This window comes from Myodes glareolus, chromosome 3, assembly GCF_982192425.1.
Source record: "Myodes glareolus chromosome 3, mMyoGla1.1, whole genome shotgun sequence".
NCBI lineage: Eukaryota > Metazoa > Chordata > Mammalia > Rodentia > Cricetidae > Myodes > Myodes glareolus.
This window is the reverse complement of record NC_142028.1, coordinates 128,588,924-128,607,103: the sequence shown is the minus strand read 5'-3', so window position 1 is coordinate 128,607,103 and position 18,180 is coordinate 128,588,924. Positions and strand designations below refer to the sequence as shown.

At 43.7% G+C, this 18,180-nt stretch overlaps 1 protein-coding gene across 1 annotated transcript; it reads left to right on the top strand.

The window, feature by feature from the left end:
• The first annotated feature begins 50 nt into the window (after positions 1-50).
• Prpf4 (pre-mRNA splicing tri-snRNP complex factor PRPF4) lies at positions 51-17,320 on the top strand. The gene is made up of 14 exons (XM_048459167.3): positions 51-210; positions 905-1,082; positions 4,565-4,751; positions 7,149-7,236; positions 7,924-8,003; positions 8,153-8,246; positions 8,838-8,932; positions 10,089-10,147; positions 11,276-11,399; positions 12,676-12,765; positions 15,132-15,254; positions 15,371-15,478; positions 15,559-15,677; positions 16,148-17,320. Exons 1-14 carry the CDS (start codon positions 184-186, stop codon positions 16,339-16,341), a joined length of 1,566 nt encoding a protein of 521 aa, XP_048315124.1. The 5' UTR covers positions 51-183; the 3' UTR covers positions 16,342-17,320.
• The last annotated feature ends 860 nt before the right edge of the window (positions 17,321-18,180 follow it).

Here is an 18,180-nt window from a genome sequence, read left to right as displayed (position 1 = left end):
CCTCGAAGCCAGCCGACGCTTGCCAACTACGACGCCCAGGATTCTCCGCGACTCCCAGAGCCGGGAGTACGCTCCTGATAAGTTTCCGGCCAGTGACGCACTTCCACTTCGCTGGGCGCGCTTTGGACAGTCTGAAAAGCAGAGCGCGGATTTGGCTAGGGCCTTGCGGCACCTGTGCCAAGCATGGCCTCCTCTCGAGCCTCCTCCACGGTACGGAGCTTCGGATCGCAGCTCAGGCCGATCCTCTCCCAGAAAGGGCGGGGTCCCCACGGGAAGGGGCCGTTACTTTGCGGGTCAGGGCGGAGGAGTAAGGCTAAGGAACCGTAGTACGGAGCTTAGCAGCTTTTTCCTGATTTCTGAACGCCTTCGTGTGCTGCAGCTTTCTGCATCTCCCTTACTTCAGCCCCGAGCAGTGAACACTTTTTATAACTGCTCCAAAACACAGAGCTTAAAAAATGGGAACATGTCTTGACTTAAACTGTATAACTCGGTACTTAGGACGAGGCCTCCCAACTTCTAATCGGCTCTGGAAGTATTTGAAATGTGTATTCCAGTAACATTGTGACTTGGTGCACCTAAAACCGCCCTAATTGTGTTTAGTTTATTCTTAGTATTTGTCCAGTGGTGAGCAGTTATTCTTGTAAAACCGAAGATTTCCTTTCCAATAAAATAAAGTATACGAGTCCCAAAGCAAGCCAGATACTTAAACAGAAATTGATTCGTTGTATTTGTCTGCCTAACTTAACGAGAATCTAAATTCACAATCTAAATTGATGTATACCCACCTTGTTCCTTAGCTTTTGGAGGAAATAAAACGAAAACGCATTAGCTTCCATGCTTTTGGTTTACTAGGTTTACATGGTTTACTAGGATTAAGCCTTAATCGGGGTCTTTGATTTAACAGGCAACCAAAGCTAAAGCACCTGATGATTTAGTTGCTCCTGTTGTGAAGAAACCACACATCTATTATGGAAGCTTGGAAGAGAAAGAGAGGGAACGCCTGGCCAAAGGAGAATCTGGGATTTTGGGGAAAGAAGGACTCAAAGCAGGCATTGAAGCTGGGAATATTAATATAACTTCTGGTAAGATACAAATTGTGGCCGGGTGGTGGTGGCACATGCCTTTAATCCCAGCACTTGGGAGACAGAAGCAGGTGGATCTCTAAATTCGAGGCCAGCCTGGGCCACAAGAGCTAGTTCCAGTATAGGCTCCAAAGCTACAGAGAAACCCTGTCTCAAAAAACCAAAAAGATACAAACTGTGAATCATCTTTCCTTTTTTTTTTTTTTAAATTTTATTTTACAATGCAGGGGACGCCAACCCAATCCAGGGTTTTTTGCATACGAGGCAAGTGTTCCACCACTGAACCGCACAGTCCCATCCTTTGGCTAATCAGTTGCCTTTGAACTCTGCCTCCCTCTGCCTCTTCCCAGGCCCTAGAACCAGGTCTACACACTATGCACCTTTGATGACAATTTTTCTGATGAACACATTCCCAAACCACGTAACAGTAAGGTTTATAGGGTCAGCACCTTTGGTTCTTGACCTGGGGAGCTAGTTCAGGTGACAGAAGGTTTGCTGTGCAACCGTTAGAACTTGCGACTGATTCCCCAGAACCCATGTTATTTTGTTTGGGTTTAGGGCAGGGGTGTTGGAAAAGGATTTGGAGATTTAGCTCAGTGGTAGAGCACTTGCCTAGCAAGCACGGGGTCCTAGGCTTGGGCCTCAGCTCTGAAAATAAAAAAGACAAAATAACAAAAAAAGGGGCTGAAGAGATTGCTGAGCAGTTAAGAGCACTGACTCCTCTTACAGAGTTCTGAGTTCAATTCCCAGCAACCACATGGCAGCCCATAATCATCTATAGTGGAGTCTGATGCCTTCTGGCATGCCGGCATATTTGATGTTAGAGCATCATATATAAAATACATACATAAATAAAAAAATTTAAAACCTGAATGTGGTAATACCTTCTTGTAATCCAACATTAAGGAGACAGACTAACTTCCGCGTATGTGCACACACACAACCTTTCCCTTTGATTCTTACCATTGAATCTGCGACTTTGCCCTCTCGGCAATGTGTGCATTTCTTATATTTCATACAGTTCTATACACAAATTACTGGTAATCTTTGAAGTCAGTGAGTGTTTGGGTTTGTCAGTTGTATTTGTCTTCGGGAGATGTAACCTAGTTCTGGCATTGAAGTGTAATTCAATCTGTTTATAGTATTTGCTTTTTTCTAGTTTGTGTTTTTGTCTTTCAAGACAGGTGTTTCTGTGTGTAACCCTAGACCAGGCTGGCCTCAAACTCAGAGATTCACCTGCCTCTGCTTTCTAAATACTGGGATCATAGGTGTGCACCACCACCACCCAGCTTTCTAGTTTTTTGTTTGTTTGTTTTGTTTTAATCTAGATTAAAATAATCTTCTTAGTATAAGGGGCCAGTTACTTTTTAAAAGATTTTTTTAAACCAGGCAGTGGTGGCGGCACCTTTAATGCCAGCGCTCATGCATTGGATGGATTCTGAGGAGTTTCATGCAGTTATAAATGTGCCTTTTTTTCCTCTGTAAATGATACCATGATGTTTAAATTGTTTTATAGCCTACATTTTCCCACTTGTATACTGTTGAGGTTTGTCTCTTTATGTTACTGTCAAGAAATGCATTAATTCATTTTGGTTTATGAGACAGGCTCTCTAGCTCTAACTGGCCTCCAAGTTGTGGTGGTCTTCCTCCCATGCCCTCCTTGTGCTGTAACAGATGGGAGCCGCCATGCCCAGCTCAAGTTTTATATTATTAGATAAAGTTATGCGTATTTATCATAAGAAATTAGATTAGGACAGAAAGGTGAAGAAAAGTTTAATAATTCGTCTGGGGGCTAGGGGTGCTTGCCTGGCATGGTGGCACACACCCTAGCACACAGGTACTAGAGGCAGAAGAATCACAAGGTCAGGAGCATCCTCGGCTACATAGTTTGAGGCTGTTCTGTCTCAAACAAATAGACAGAAAACACAGTACTGGGGATAGAGTGCTTGCCTAATGTGTGTAAGGTTCTGGGTTCAATCCCTAGAACCATAAGAAAATTAAGCCTTTTTTTTTTTAAAGGAAATAAAAGATTCCCATGCAGAAAGGGTTGTGTGTATATTTCCCTGCACACCCGATACTGTTTGACTGTCGCTAAGCGACCTTTATTCCCATACGCCTCCTTTCATCCAAATGTGGGTGCTTACTCTGGATTTTAAAACTCGTCTCTATAGTATCCACAAAGCATATGGTCACAAAGTCTTGTCTTTCCTGGCCAGCATTTCGTCCTTACCAGTAAATGTGTGTGAATGCTCTTATAGTGGTATTACTTTAGCAGATAGCTTTGGCAGTTCTTAAGTAATATTTCTGTTGGACCTTTTGAATAAAAGCCTGGTCGACTCCTTTGCTTAGGGATGTTCTGTGCTCTCTAAGCTGTATAACGAGACAACCAAAGAATGAAAGAAGACGTAGCCTAGCTCTCCTGCTCTCAATTTAAAGCATCATTTTGGCTTATGTGTTTGGTGTCATTTAATAAGCTAAATATGCTGAACTATAAAAAGATAGATTAGGTAGGCTAATTCTTTCATATGCTTACAACTTTCCAACTTATTGAAAACCAAATAAATTTGCATATTAATAAGATGGATATATTTATTTATTAATAGGATTAAATCTTGGCTGAATATTTAATATTGCAAGGTAGGGCATTTTAAATGTTTTTCATAGCACTTTGATTTTTTTTTCTTTTTTAATTTAAATCAGCAACTCAGATAGTGGATTTTTGTTGTTGTTGTTGTTGTTGTTGTTGTTATTGACCCTTCCTTTTGTTTGTTTGTTTGATTGTTTGTTTGTTTTTGAGTCAGGGTTTCTCTGTAGCTTTGGTGCCTGGCCTGGAACTAGCTCTTGTAGACCAGGCTGGCCTCAAACTCACAGAGTTTGCCTCTGCCTCCTGGGTGCTGAGATTAAAGGTGTGCGCCACCACTACCCGGTTCTTCCTTCCTTTCTTTCTGACAAGGTCGGTATGGCCCATGCTGTCCTGAAACTCACTGTTTATGTAGTCAAGTATGACGTTGATCTCCTGGTCTTCTTGCCTCCTCCCATGTGTTGAGATTACAGGCATGTACTGCCACATGTCCCCCATGACTGAACCATATTATAAGAGTAAAAAACTTTGTAAAGACTTTGCAATTCATAACAGGTAATGGCTTTGAGATAGTGTTCCTTAGTGTTGTGTAGCACAACAGACTTGCATTGCAAAGTTGCACATGCTCAGAAACAAAGCTGCAGCAAAGATACATGGTGCAACCCTCGGGCACTGACAAAAACAGCTCTGATTTGTTTTTCATTTGATTTTGCATTAGTTGTTGGTCACACTAGCACCTTCAAAAACCTTTCAATATTGCTGAATTCTTTGTGAGCCCCACACTTAAACACCTTATGGCACCTCCATCCAGTGTAAGAAGCTATACTGTAAAACACACAGACTCTGGTTGGACGTTATTTCTAATTGTTTCTTTTGCCTGTGTTGCCTGTTGTTCACATAGGGGAGGTGTTTGAGATCGAGGAGCACATCAGCGAGCGGCAGGCAGAGGTCTTGGCGGAGTTTGAAAGAAGAAAGAGAGCCCGGCAAATCAATGTCTCCACAGATGACTCAGAGGTCAAGGCTTGCCTTCGAGCGTTGGGAGAACCTATCACGCTTTTTGGAGAGGGCCCTGCTGAACGAAGAGAAAGGTGTCCTTTATAGTTACACTTTTTTTTAATTGCAAGGTTCTAGTGTTCTGGATTATAAAGAAGGCCCAGCTTTTCTATCAGACCTTTTCCTGCTCTAATATGAAGTTGTTTAAAATGCTGGGATTTGTTTTGTTTTGTTTTCCAAGATGTGTTTTAATTATGTATTCTGTGTGCATCTGTGTCTGGGAATGTGCACATGAGTTCTGGTACCTTGAGAGTTGAGAAGAGGGTGCCATCCCCTGAGGCAGTTGTGACCTGCCTTACACAGATTCTGGGAACTGAACTTGGCTTCTCGGAAGATCAGGAAGCACTCCTTAACTGCTGAGCTGTATCCTCTGGCCCTGTTCACAGAAGCCTTTCTCCTGTGAAGGGAGCCCCCGTGTTTCTGTCAGAGCCCTTTTAAAATCCTGTTTATTTGTGTATGCCTGTGGACATGTGTGTGCCTTCATACAAGTGTGGGGGTCTAGAACAACTTATGAGAGTTGGTACTTTGTTAACATGTGTCCCAGTGATTTGTCTCAAGTCAGCATGGCAGTAGGCACCGTTACATGCTGAGCCCCGTCACCAGCCTGGCTGTATATTTACCTGCCAAGTACTTTGTATTGTACAAAGTATTGTTCTTTGTCATTGTGTCCCAGCTTCCGCCACAGTGACTTGGGCTTACTGTGACACTAGAATCCGGTTTTCTCCCTTTGTTCTTCCTCTCCCGCTCACTGCCCTGGCACTCTCACTGCACACCCTCCTGTGGATAACGTGAACAGCTCTGGGCACGGGGTCCCCACTTGAAATCTGGCTTTGGCGATCCCCAGGCCTCCTGTACTCCAGATTCCAGCTGCACTGAGCCATTTGCAGGTCTGCGTCCAACCTGTTTTCCTGACTGTCACCTTTACATTTCTTAACCCTCTGCCTCAACTGGCGTTTTTGTGTTTTGACTCTTTGGCCTGAACAAGCACTTGACAACACCTTTTCTATAAAGCCTTCCCTGATATCTGCCCCACACTCTTCCATATTGCTTTCACATTCTGCTCGCCACTGTCCGTCTGGTGTGCTGTGCTGCACTCTGCAGTCCTTTCAGAATTCTTCTTTAGTTTTAGTTTTGCTGCTGTTGCTGTGAGACAGGGTCTCACTCTGTGGCTCTGGGTGGCCTAGAGCTGACCATCACACTTGGCTTTCAATTTTTATTTTATTGTAACAAGAGCTCAGTGTGTGGCCCTGACTGGCCTGGAACTCACTTTGCAGACCAGGCTAGCCTAGAATTCAGGACGACCCACCTACCTCTACCTCCAAGTGCTGGGGTTAAAAGTATATGCCATCAAGCCTAGTTCCTTTTAGAACTGTTTGCCCTTCCCCAGCCCCAGAGACAAGGTTTCTCTATGTGACACTGGCTGTCCTGGGACTTGCTCTGTAGACCATTCAGAGACCCACCTGCCTTTGCCTTCCGAGTGCTGGAATAAAAGGCATGCACTGGGGGCTGGAGAGATGGTTCAGTGGTTAAGAGCCATCTTGCAGAACCTGGGTTCAGTTCCCAGCAACCACATGGTGGCTCAAAGCCTCCTCTAAGTCTGGTTCCAGGGGATCTTAGAACCCCCACAGGGACTGGGTACATGGGTGCCAATTAGACATACACAGAGGTAAAATATTCATACAATCAAAATAAGTAGGCCAGACGGTGGTGGCACACACCTTTAATCCCAGCAACTGGAGATGCAAAGACAGACAGGCAGTTCTCTATGAGTTCGAGGCCAGCCTGGTCTACAGACCAAGTTCTAGTACAGGCTCTAAAAAGCTACAGAGAAACCCTGTCTTGAAACCACCCCCTTAAAGAAAGTATATTTACTAAAATAGAAGAGAATAAAGGCAGGCACCACCATACCCAACTTGAAACTATTCATAGTCACTACATGTACCTCGCCGAATCAGCACCTGCATATCATGGCATTAGTGGGTCCTGTTTTCTGTCATCCATAGTCATCTGATGCCCAAAAATATTGACTTGGAAAATGCCAGAAGTAAACACTTCCTAAATTTTAAATTGCACACCATTCTGGGTGATGTACTGAAATCTCACACCACCCAGCTGTCTCTTTGTCTGCTGTATCCTTACTGTCTGTGCAGTAGAATAAGGTATTTTGAGAGTGAGAAAGAAAACAGACTCTGTAAACATAATTTTAAAAATCTGGGTTTTTGTTACGATCATATTACCTTGCCTAATTTATGAACTAAACTTTATCCTAATAATATATGAGCTGGGAAACACACACAGTATGGATAAGGTTCATTGCTCCCTGTGGTTGTAGGCATTCGGGGATCTTGACACATCTCTCACTAGTGGTGTCGGATTCCTACTGAACCCTTTGACACTTCATCCATATTGATTTCTGACCTTTTTTGTTACAGGTTAAGAAATATCCTCTCAGTGGTTGGAACTGATGCCTTAAAAAAGACTAAAAAAGATGATGAGAAATCTAAGAAATCAAAAGAAGAGGTAAAATGTGAAGAAACTGGAGAATAGGTCTTTCCAGCGCTGTGCTTTGCTAGGACGAGGAGAGTATTTACAGGTTCTACCATCTGGGAATGGTTGATCTCAAGAATTGGTAATTCTTATATGAGTGTGAATGGTGTTCTAAGTTCTCCGTTTGTGAAGGTACCATGGCACTCTTGATGTGACTCAATAAGAAACCAAAAACTGCCAGGCGATGGTGGTGCACGCCTTTAATCCCAGCACTCAGGATGCAGAGGCAAGCGGATCTCTGTGAGATCAAGGCCAGCCTGGTCTACAAGAGCTAGTACCAGGTCAGTCAAGGATACACAGAGAAACCCTGTCTTGGAGGGGGAAAAAAAAAAAAGGTAGGGGGCTGGAAAGAGCTCAGCCCTTCAGAGTATGCTCTGATCTTCAGGATTCCAGCAGTGCACCACCGCTAAGCGATCTGCTTGGTCCTCTGGCCTCCATGGCACCTGCATTCACATGCACATATATGTATAGACACATAACACAGAGTTAAACCATTCTCTTTTTTTAAAGAAAGCAAAGTAGTTAATAAGAAGGACATGTGCCTGCTTCATTCTGTTACTGAGCCAATTCACTTTCCTTGTGAGCAGTTGTAGTTGAGAACAGCTGTGGGGAGAGCGGGTGCGCTGCAGACCTAATGTCTCTTCTGTTACTTATTTTTAGTATCAACAAACCTGGTACCATGAAGGACCAAATAGCCTAAAGGTGGCCAGACTGTGGATTGCTAATTATTCACTCCCCAGGTAAGCAGAGGTCCAGAAGAAAGGAGTCTGTCATTTCACGGGTGAGGATAGACTCTATGATGGTAGAGTTAATTGTGTGGGATTTAGAAGTAGAGAGTGTACGGACCCTTGTTGGTAGCTCCTTTAGTGATGATGTTTATGGGTCACAGAGCAATGAAACGTTTGGAAGAGGCCCGTCTCCATAAGGAGATTCCTGAGACAACCAGAACCTCCCAGATGCAAGAGCTGCACAAATCTCTCCGGGTAAGGAATGGATCAGTGGTGTGGGAGGCACCGCCAGCTGTGGTGACAAGAACATTCTGTGCTTTGTGCTCACAGAGACCAGTGCTTCTGCTCTTGGACGTTCCCTTCTAATAGGTCAAAGCTGTGCTATGCTTTTCTCTGTAGTTTTTGTTAGTGTTTAGCTGACATAAAAGCTAAAGAGGTACCCTGGCGGTGGTGGTGCACACCTTTAATCCCAGCACTCGGGAGGGAAAGGCAGTGGATCTCTGTGAGATTGAGTTCAGCCTGGTTTACAAAGTCAGGACAACGAAGGTTACACAGAGAAACCAGTGGGGGGGGGGGGGTGGATAATGAAGCCATGATAAACAAGTGGTCTTCCAGATAAGATTGATTTTTCTTCTTTCCGTTCTTTCATCAACATTAGTGCCATCTAACAATGGCCACGCATAAAAAATCTGAAGGCGGATTAAACTGAGAGGTTGTTACTTCTGCCTCCTCCTTGCTCCCATATCCCCAATCTCCATTTTTTCCCAAAAGTGGAAAAGCCAAAGAACTCTTTGATTGGCCTTTTAAGTGATGACCTTTTTGTTGTTCCTGTTTTCCTGTTTTCAGTCTTTGAATAACTTCTGCAGTCAGATTGGAGACGACCGGCCGATCTCCTACTGCCACTTCAGTCCTGATTCTAAAATGCTGGCCACAGCTTGCTGGTAAGTTTCATTTTACAGTAACATTTTCCTAAATTGTACGTGGATTCTGAAAAATAAAAGTCTTTGTCGCAGATGTCTTTCCTCTGTCCTCTTCTGCTGCTTGTCCTGCGGCGGGTGTCACGGCTCTGCTGCTGCTGTGCCTCCACAGATCTTCTGTTTGGGTGCTGACTACTCATGAAGGTCCCAGAGACCCATGGCATGTAGTGTCTGTCCTGTTCTTCCTCTGCTGTTTTGGAGTAGTTCATAGGGGAATTTTATAAACCAAGTATATATTTTCATGTCTTAGTCCAGCTTTGGTCTCTTAGTTCTGTGGTCTCACTGAGGCAGGCAGTCCTTGGGAGCCTCAGTGCCTTTGTCTGTACTGTTGGTACAGTAGCTAATACTTGTCATGCATTTGGTAAGAACTTGGTAAGTGTTAATTATTAGTCTTATCTTTGTACATATTACTACATATACAGGAAAGTTGGGGTGTTAGGGTGTGTGTTGTGTGTTCATGTGGGTGTGTACACACATGCAGTCCAATATATGTGTGCATATGGAGGCCTGAGGCCAGTGTTGGATGTTTCTTCCTTCCTTTCCCAATTGCTCTCCACTTTATTTTGAAATAGGGTCCCTTACTGAATTGGAATTATCACTTCCCTGAGACTGACTGGTCCATGAGTCCATCCCTGTGTTGGGGTTATGGACATTATACACTGAACTATGAGTGCTGGGAACCTGGACTCAGATCCTCACGTTTGCATACCAAGCACTTTATTGAGTATGTGAGCCAATTCCTGAACCCTGGTTTACTTTATTTTTGCTTTTTTTCTGGATCATAGCTTTCTAAGAAACTAAACACTGACTACAGTAGGCAGAAGGTGAAGCTCTGGTTCAGGAGAAAACCAAAGGCTAAAGTACTTGGTTGATGGCAAAATACTGCTCAGATTTCAGGTCCAATTTAATTTTTCTCCCTTCCCTTGCAAGTTGACCTGTCCATTTGGAGTAGCAGCTTGCATGCTGTGATAGTCTAGAGGAAGCCACTGGTTCCCGTGAGCAGCTATAGCCCTCTTTTCAACAAGCCTTTGCTTTTTCTGTTGGCCACTGTCGAATGTGTAGGGGCAAGACAAAACTGCCTTTGAGTGATAGCTGAGCTGCTTTCCTTTGTGTTTAATAGGAGTGGGCTCTGCAAGCTCTGGTCTGTGCCCGACTGCAGCCTCCTTCACACTCTTCGAGGTGAGTTTCTGTCTCAGAAAACTGTTGAAGACACTCAGATACAGTACACATCACTGCTTCTGTGTGTCTATACGTGGGTATGTACTCTGTGCTCATATATAAGTGCCAGCAGAGACCGGATGACGGTGTCTGATCCTCTGGAGCTGGAGTTACAGACAGTTGTGAGCCACCTGATGTGGGTTCTGGGAACCTAACTCAGGTCCTATAACTGATGAGTTACTTTTCCAGCCTATGAATTGCATTTTAATTTGAGTGGATATGTGTGGTTTTCTCTCCCCACAACACTAGAATACCATGACTTCACATGCATGCGGTCTGTCCTCCTGTCCAGCCACATTGGCTTTTACCGCATCTAAATTAAAAAACACAAAGTTTTTTTGTGTTTTGCTTTTTGATTTGGTTTAGTCTTTTGAGAGTGGAATCTTACTCTTTTTCCCAGGCTGGCTTTCAATTCAGTATCTTCCTGCTTTGGCCTCCCGAGTGCTGGAGTTACAGATATAGTCCACTATGCCATTTTTGCCCCCCCCCCCATTAAAAACAAAAATACAATTTGAGTATTTGTTTAAAACAATTCTTTTGGGGGCTGGAAAGATGGTTCAGCAGCTAGAAACATTCTTTACAGAGGAACTGAACCCACATCAGGCTTGCAACTGTCTAGTTCTGGCTCCAAGACATCCAGTGACCTCTATAGGCACTCACTCATGTGCACATACTCACATACATAGACATAATTTTAAAACCTTTCTGTTTTGTTTTTGGTTTTTTGTTTTGTTTTTTGGTTTTTTGAGACAGGGTCTTTGTAGCTTTTCAGCCTGTCCTGGAACACACTGTGTAGAGCAGGCTGGCTTCGAACTCACAGAGATCCTACTATCTCTGCCTCCCGAGTGCTGGGATTAAAGGTGTACGCCACCACCACCCAGCTTAAATCTTAAAAATAAAAAATAAATAGCTGGGCATAGTGGCACACACCTTTAATCTCAGGAGGCAGAAGTAGACAGATCTTTGTAAATTCAAGGCCAACCACAAGTGCACAGAGTCTTTTTTTAGTAGTTGACTATCACTTTAATACTGTTTGTTCACATTCCTTAGTGTAGAACTCTCTGACTCTGCTCTCCTTTATCTCTTTAGGCCATAACACAAATGTAGGAGCAATTGTATTCCACCCTAAATCCACTGTCTCATTGGACCAAAAGGATGTCAACTTGGCCTCTTGTGCTGCTGATGGTTCTGTGAAGCTTTGGAGTCTGGACAGGTGATTATTGCCATTCTGCAGTCCCCAGTGCCATCGCTAAAGGAGACAGGCAGTTGGCTAGCCCTCAGGTTTAAAATGGGACATTTAACCCCAGACATGTTCCAGGAGTCCAGGAAAGTCACTGAAAATAGAAGATGTCTTTCATAGACTTTTTTGTTCTCAGAAGGTGTGCTGGGATTTTCTTTCCTCGCTTGCTTTGGGCTTCAGTTTTTGCCTTTAGCAAATTCCAAAATTGCCTTTAGCTGATTCCCAGTTCCCGTTATTGTAAAACAACCCAAGTTAACCTACATAGTAGGTTAGCATTGGTGGAATGCAGTTTTGTAGACTCCTGAATCTGTGCACACAGCCACAGAGGAGAGGCAGTACAGGCCACTAGTGTCATCCTCTGTCTGGGGTGTATTTTCCAACTACAGCATCTTCTTTTTCATCTGGGCATGTGGGTGTTTTTACTAGTCCTCTCAAAATTTTAGAAGCATACTGCGATCTGAAAGACATTTGAATGCTCAATGCATGGCAAGGTTTTATTCCAGAATTTTCCAAAGCACTAATTAGCATCTGCAGTCTTTGCCAGATAGGATCTCAGCAACTAGCATGGCAAGTTTTAATTGGCTTTTGTAATATTTAGCGATGCTGTCTCTGTCAGGCACTAGTGGGGTCTCTGTGTGCTCGTTGGCAGCGCTCCCTTCTAATTGCCATCCTTGGGCTCGTGTTTATTTCCTCTCTGCTGTCCCAGCCTTTCTGTTGTTGCTAGGTAGCAGAAATCAGTAGCCTCCTAGCTTAGGAGTTCTTTTCTATTTGGATCTCTGAACCAACTAAGGGTTAGGTAAGATTGTTTGGGACCCACTGAACCAAAACTGATTTCAGTATTCATACCTCTACCAAAGTATGTTTTCATTTTTGAATCTGTGCACTACTTTAATGCAGTGAATCTATTCTGCTCATTGCTCTGAAGAACATTTCTCTAATCCTTGGTAGAGAATTTATTGACACAATGAATTGAAATAGTGATCACTTTGCCCTGTGGTCATAGAACCTTAAGAAGTAGCTTACATTATTGTTTTCCCAAGATTGTAAGCCATTAAAGGTACAGTTACAAGGTAGCACAGAGCCTTGTGCAGGGTGCTGTCAGCCCCTGAGCTGCACAGTGTAGAACATACATGGTGATGCCTGTGTACAAGCGACAGAGTGAGTGCATCTGCGCAGCAGCAAGTACACTGAATGGACTGTGCGTGGCTGCCAAGGTGTTTAACCTCTCTATATATTTTATTCCTTTCAGCGATGAACCAGTGGCAGATATTGAAGGCCATACGGTGCGTGTGGCTCGGGTAATGTGGCATCCATCGGGGCGTTTCCTGGGCACCACCTGGTAAGCCATATGTTAGTGTCCACTTTGTACGAGCCTGTTGGTTTTGATAATCCTTTTCAGTTGTCTGCCAGGTAAATATTTAGAGCAAGGATCTTCAATTAAAACATTCTCAAACTTCAGTGTCAGAATCAGAAAAAATTCAAAAAATAGTCAGGGCAGAGTATATTTACTTTAAATCTCACTGAGTGTGCAACACATTATATTGAAACTCTCAGCTGGGTATGGTGGCACACACCTATAATCCTGACACTCAGCAGGCTAAAGCAAGAGTGTCACAACCTTGAGGCCAGACTGGGCTACATAGCAAAACTTAAAAAAATAAATAAATAAAGCAGAGTTGGACAGTGGTAGCTCATGCCTTTTATCCCAGCACTCAGGAGGCAGAGACGGGTGGATCTCTATGAGTTTGAGGCCAGCTTTATCTACTGAACAAATTCAGGACAGCCAGGGCTACATAGAAACCCTATCTTGAAACACTAATATAGATTTCTCTGTGCCAACATGTTGACTTCTTTTTCTGGTTCTGTAAGTTTAGTGAGGCTTAGTTCTATTAAAAATATTTTTCTTTGAGGTTTAAGTAACATACAATAGAATGGATTGTTTTATTATACAGGTCAACCTTGACAAGTGTATACCGCTTATAACCCACACCCTCACTGCCCCTTCTTACTCTCCCCTTCCAAAGCAGCCTCTGACTTGATTTGTTCATTCTACCTGTTATACCCATCCGTGCTGTTAAGCTCAGCTCTGTGTCTGTGCCAGTTTATGCATTCTCCTGTTGACGGACACATGGGCATTGTTCTAGATTGTGGCTAGTTGAAATAAAGCTACTATATATACTTTTTTTTTCCTTTTAATATATGTTTGTGTGCCTTGTGTGCCTCATGCCCACAGGGGCCAGAAAGGGCCATTGGATCATAACTCTTGTATGAGAGTTATACAAGATTGGGAACTTTCGCTGGGTGCTGGGAATCAGACCTTGTCCTCAGGGAGAGTAGCCCATGCTCTTAACCACTGAACCATCTCCCCATCCCTAGCTATAAATATCCTTATTGAAGCTTTTTATGTTGTTGTTGTTGTTGTTTCTGCTTTCTCTTGGGTAAATATCTAGGAGTACAAATACTAGTTCATAGAGTGGATGTATATTTAGCTTTATAAAAACATTCAGGCAAGGGCTAGAGAGATGGCTCAGCAGTTAAGAGCACTGACAGCTCTTCCAGAGGTCAATTCCCAACAACCACACAGTGGCTCATAGCCATTTATAATGGGATTTGATGCCCTCTTCTGGTATGCAGGTGTACCTGCAGATAGAACACCATATACATAACATAAATAAATATTTTTTTTAAAAATTCAGGCAAGCTGGGTTCAGTGCCACGTGCTTTTATAGTCCCAAGTCTCAGCAGGAGAGGCCAGCATGGGCTTCATAGTAGGACCCTGCTCCCCAGAGTCAAAGACGGGCTGAATTCTGGCTGCTTTGTTCTGTAGCTTTGTCAGGCTTCCTGTCTCAGCCATTATAGCTGGCACCTAGCAATACCTGTTAGTGTTACTGCTCTGGCAGCTGTAGGCTCTTGCCATGTGCTTGTGAATCATGTGCGTGCCTTCTTTGGTGCAGGGTCCACTCTTTGCTTTGCCCTTCTTGAGTTTATTTTTTCTATATTTGTACCACCATGTAGAAATCACTGAAAATTTCTATTAAAACTGCTGTAGCACCCTTGTGAACCCTACTCATGAATATTTGGGTCTATTTGTATCTAGATTTTTTTACACCAACATTCAGCTGAGACTCTAGTAAATATACAAATGTTTGCTTGGTGGATGAAAGGATATAACAATGGAATGGGGGGGGAACAGTGCAGTCTTTGCTGGACTGTTTTTCAAGAATTTTATTTTTTGTTTGTGCTGGTGACTGAACCCAGGGCCCTGCACATATCAGGCAAGCCCCACCTCCTACTCTTGAGCCCCTAACCCTGAACCAGGGAGTTCTTTTTTGTTTTGGTTTTTGAGACAGGTTTCTCTATGGCTTTGGGGCCTGTCCTGAACTCAGAGATCTGCCTGCCTCTGCCTCCCAAGTGCTGGGATTAAAGATGTGCACCACCACTGCCCGGCTCAGGAGTTCCTTTTTAAAAATAGCCACTAAAGCAAAGTATAGAATGTTCTTGTTCTCCCAGTTGTCATTTAAGACATATAGGCTTGAGTGGTGAGGCATTGTTCATGCCAGAAAGGAATTTCTTGTTAATATGATTGAATGAATAGTTTGAGGAACATGAGCTAAGCTCCAGTTCTCTATAGTACCTTGAATATAGAAGACACCGAATCAGTCTGCTCCTGTATCGTTGGTGTGATCTCTTTGATTTATTTTTAAGTTATGACCGTTCATGGCGCTTGTGGGATTTAGAAGCTCAAGAGGAGATCCTGCATCAGGAAGGCCACAGCATGGGTGTGTATGACATTGCCTTCCATCAAGATGGCTCTTTGGCTGGCACTGGGTAAGACTTCCTCCACAAAGCAAGGGGGTGGGCAGGTCAGTAGTCTCACCTCTTAGGCATCCCTGCTTCCCTATGGAACTGGATTTTGAGTATTCACATATATGTTGTTTCTTCAGGGGACTGGATGCATTTGGTCGAGTTTGGGACCTGCGCACAGGACGGTGCATTATGTTCCTAGAAGGCCACCTTAAAGAAATCTATGGAATAAATTTCTCCCCCAATGGGTAAAGCACATTCAGTGAATGGGAAGGGTTCTGGTCAGATAGTACTCTTTGTTTCTAACTATGATGCTTCTGATCCACAGATACCACATTGCGACTGGCAGCGGTGACAACACCTGCAAAGTATGGGACCTTCGACAGCGACGTTGTGTCTACACCATCCCTGCCCATCAGAATTTAGTGACCGGTGTCAAGTTTGAGCGTAAGCTTTGCTCTTGTCTCAGCCTTAACACCAGACTCTTCATGGAATGTATGCCCAGGCATTGGACTTAGACATGGAACCTCTATTAAAGAAGCAAATTTTAATTACCTTCCCTCTGCCATACCTATGTGGTAAAGCATGCTTCTTGAGGCAAAGACTTCTGTGAAGGCTCTGTTTCATTTTGTCTTCCATGGACAGGCAGGCAGGAAATGCTTGGTGTTACTGAACAGACTGTCCACCAGAGAAGGACCACATAGGCTTCATACCATTATTGGGTATTCTCAATCCTCTTATGACTGTCCCTTACCTTGGAGGGCCCTAGAAATGTAGAATCTATGTGTTAGGTTTATCTGAATGCAGACATAACCTTTCTTTCAAATTAATATGTTTTGGCAGATCTTTGTGCTTTTGTGTTTTTAAGATCTTTTTGAATACCTAAATTTTTCATGCTTGCTTTATTTCTCCTACAGCTATCCATGGAGACTTCTTGCTCACAGGTGCCTATGATAACACAGCCAAGATCTGGACCCACCCAGGCTGGTCCCCTTTGAAGACTTTGGCTGGTCATGAGGGCAAAGTAATGGGCCTAGACATTTCTTCTGATGGACAGCTCATAGCTACTTGCTCGTATGACAGGACCTTCAAGCTCTGGATGGCAGAGTAGGCAAGACCATGGAAGGACTCAGGCCTTGTCCTCTCACCAAGGAGCCATTTTCCTCAGAGGAAAGAATTGTGCTGTGTTCTATCATGTTTTCTGCCAAATACCATGTGTAGGATTGGATTTTCACATCAACCCCACTCTGAGTAGCCCAGTCTAGGTGATGGCAAATCCTTCATGATTAGAATGCAATTCTCGTCTCAGGTTCTGCAGTGAACTTTGTAGACATTGTTTTGACTCATCACTTTTGAATGCCCTCCCACCTCTGTCAGTGCTCAGGACCTTGACTATTTCATTTTTAAAATTTTTTTATTTGGCATTTTGAGACAGGTCTGTCTCTCTAGCCCTGACTGTCCTAAAACTTGGTGTATATGTCAGGAGGCTTCACATTGTAAGTGACCCTCCAGCCTCTACCTTCCAAGTGATGGCATTACAGAAATGTGCTGCTGGGCCTGACAGTTGGGTTTGTAATGCTTGAAACATGGCTCTCTATAACATGGTTTGTGCTCCATACTACATGCGATCCAGCAGGAAGATAGCAGACTGTATTTGAATCCCCCAGTTAATAAGGCAGGCCGAGTAGGACCTGAGGGTAAGCTCCTCTCTCACCCCTGAGAATGGGGTGTCGAGCAGTGGACTGCAGCAAAGAGCTCACCGAGGGTGCTGACTGCATCCATAACTCAGAACTGAACACATCCGCCTTGTGGTTGAAAACCTCTTCCATTTTGCTTTGAAGTTTGGCCTCCTAAGGCTATTGTATCCATATTCAAAGGAATTTTTAGAAAACAAACATGATGTCTGTGGTACAGCCTCCTTCCTGTCGATTGTTTAAAGGGTGTATTTTCTGTATTAAAGGATACTTCATGTCACAGTAAATGGTGGAGGGAAATCGCGAGTTTCTGTTTGGGCATTCCAAACATAAACTTTTTTTTTATTATACACTTGCTGAGAGTAAAATTCTACCATAAAAATATCTTTCAAAGGATTATTTTCTAGTCCGTTTTATGAATCTTAACCATTAGTCCAAAGAGGTTCTCTTTTTTAGTTTTGAGATCTAATATAATTTTGGGTGTGAATTGTCCAATTTCTACCACTCTTCACAGGTTTTATAGTGGGTGTTTTCAGGGGGAAAGGTGTAGGTCTTTTTGACAGAGTCTTGCTCTGTAGCTCAGATTGGCCTCAGACTTCATGCTCCTGCCTCTGCATTTCAAGGTCTGTGAATTGCAGGGATAGAGTCGTTGGCCTGGGGAGCACTAACGTGAGCTCTGGACTCCACAGTTCTTTGTCAGTCTTGTGATTTTCTTCACCTCTAGACTCCAGAATTGCAAGACTCACACAAGACAATAGTTTGAAAGAAGGCTGTTTGTAGAGGAAAGTTAGCATGGCTCACGCTGGCGCCCCCAGTAGTGAGTGCTGCACTCTGTCGGACATCTGTCAGGTCCTGCTCCTCTGCAGATGGCGCCCCCAGTAGTGAGTGCTGCACTCTGTCGGACATCTGTCAGGTCCTGCTCCTCTGCAGATGGTGCCCCCAGTAGTGAGTGCTGCACTCTGTCGGCCATCTGTCAGGTCCTGCTCCTTTGCAGATTATGGATATGTGATAGAAAGCAAGACATGGTTTGAGGTCTTTGTTTTGTTTTTTAACTTTTGTTAAGTTTTTTACTATGTGTAGCCCTGGCCAACCTGGGACTTGGTGTATTAATTAGGCCAGGCTAGCCTCAAACTCAGTGATCCACCTGCATCTGCCTCCCAAGTGCAAGGATTAAAGAGGCATGCCCACTATGCCTGGCTAAATATATATTTTAATCTGATTCCAGTTACAGCTAAAGGTATTTTCTCTATAGCTGT

Excerpts from the sequence above, each read along its gene's own strand:
- Prpf4 (XM_048459167.3), top strand. The coding sequence starts at position 184 with ATGGCCTCCTCTCGAGCCTCCTCCACG. Across the intron at positions 4,752-7,148 it reads CCTGCTGAACGAAGAGAAAG|GTTAAGAAATATCCTCTCAG; the intron begins GTGTCCTTTATA and ends TTTTTGTTACAG. Across the intron at positions 8,004-8,152 it reads GCTAATTATTCACTCCCCAG|AGCAATGAAACGTTTGGAAG; the intron begins GTAAGCAGAGGT and ends TATGGGTCACAG.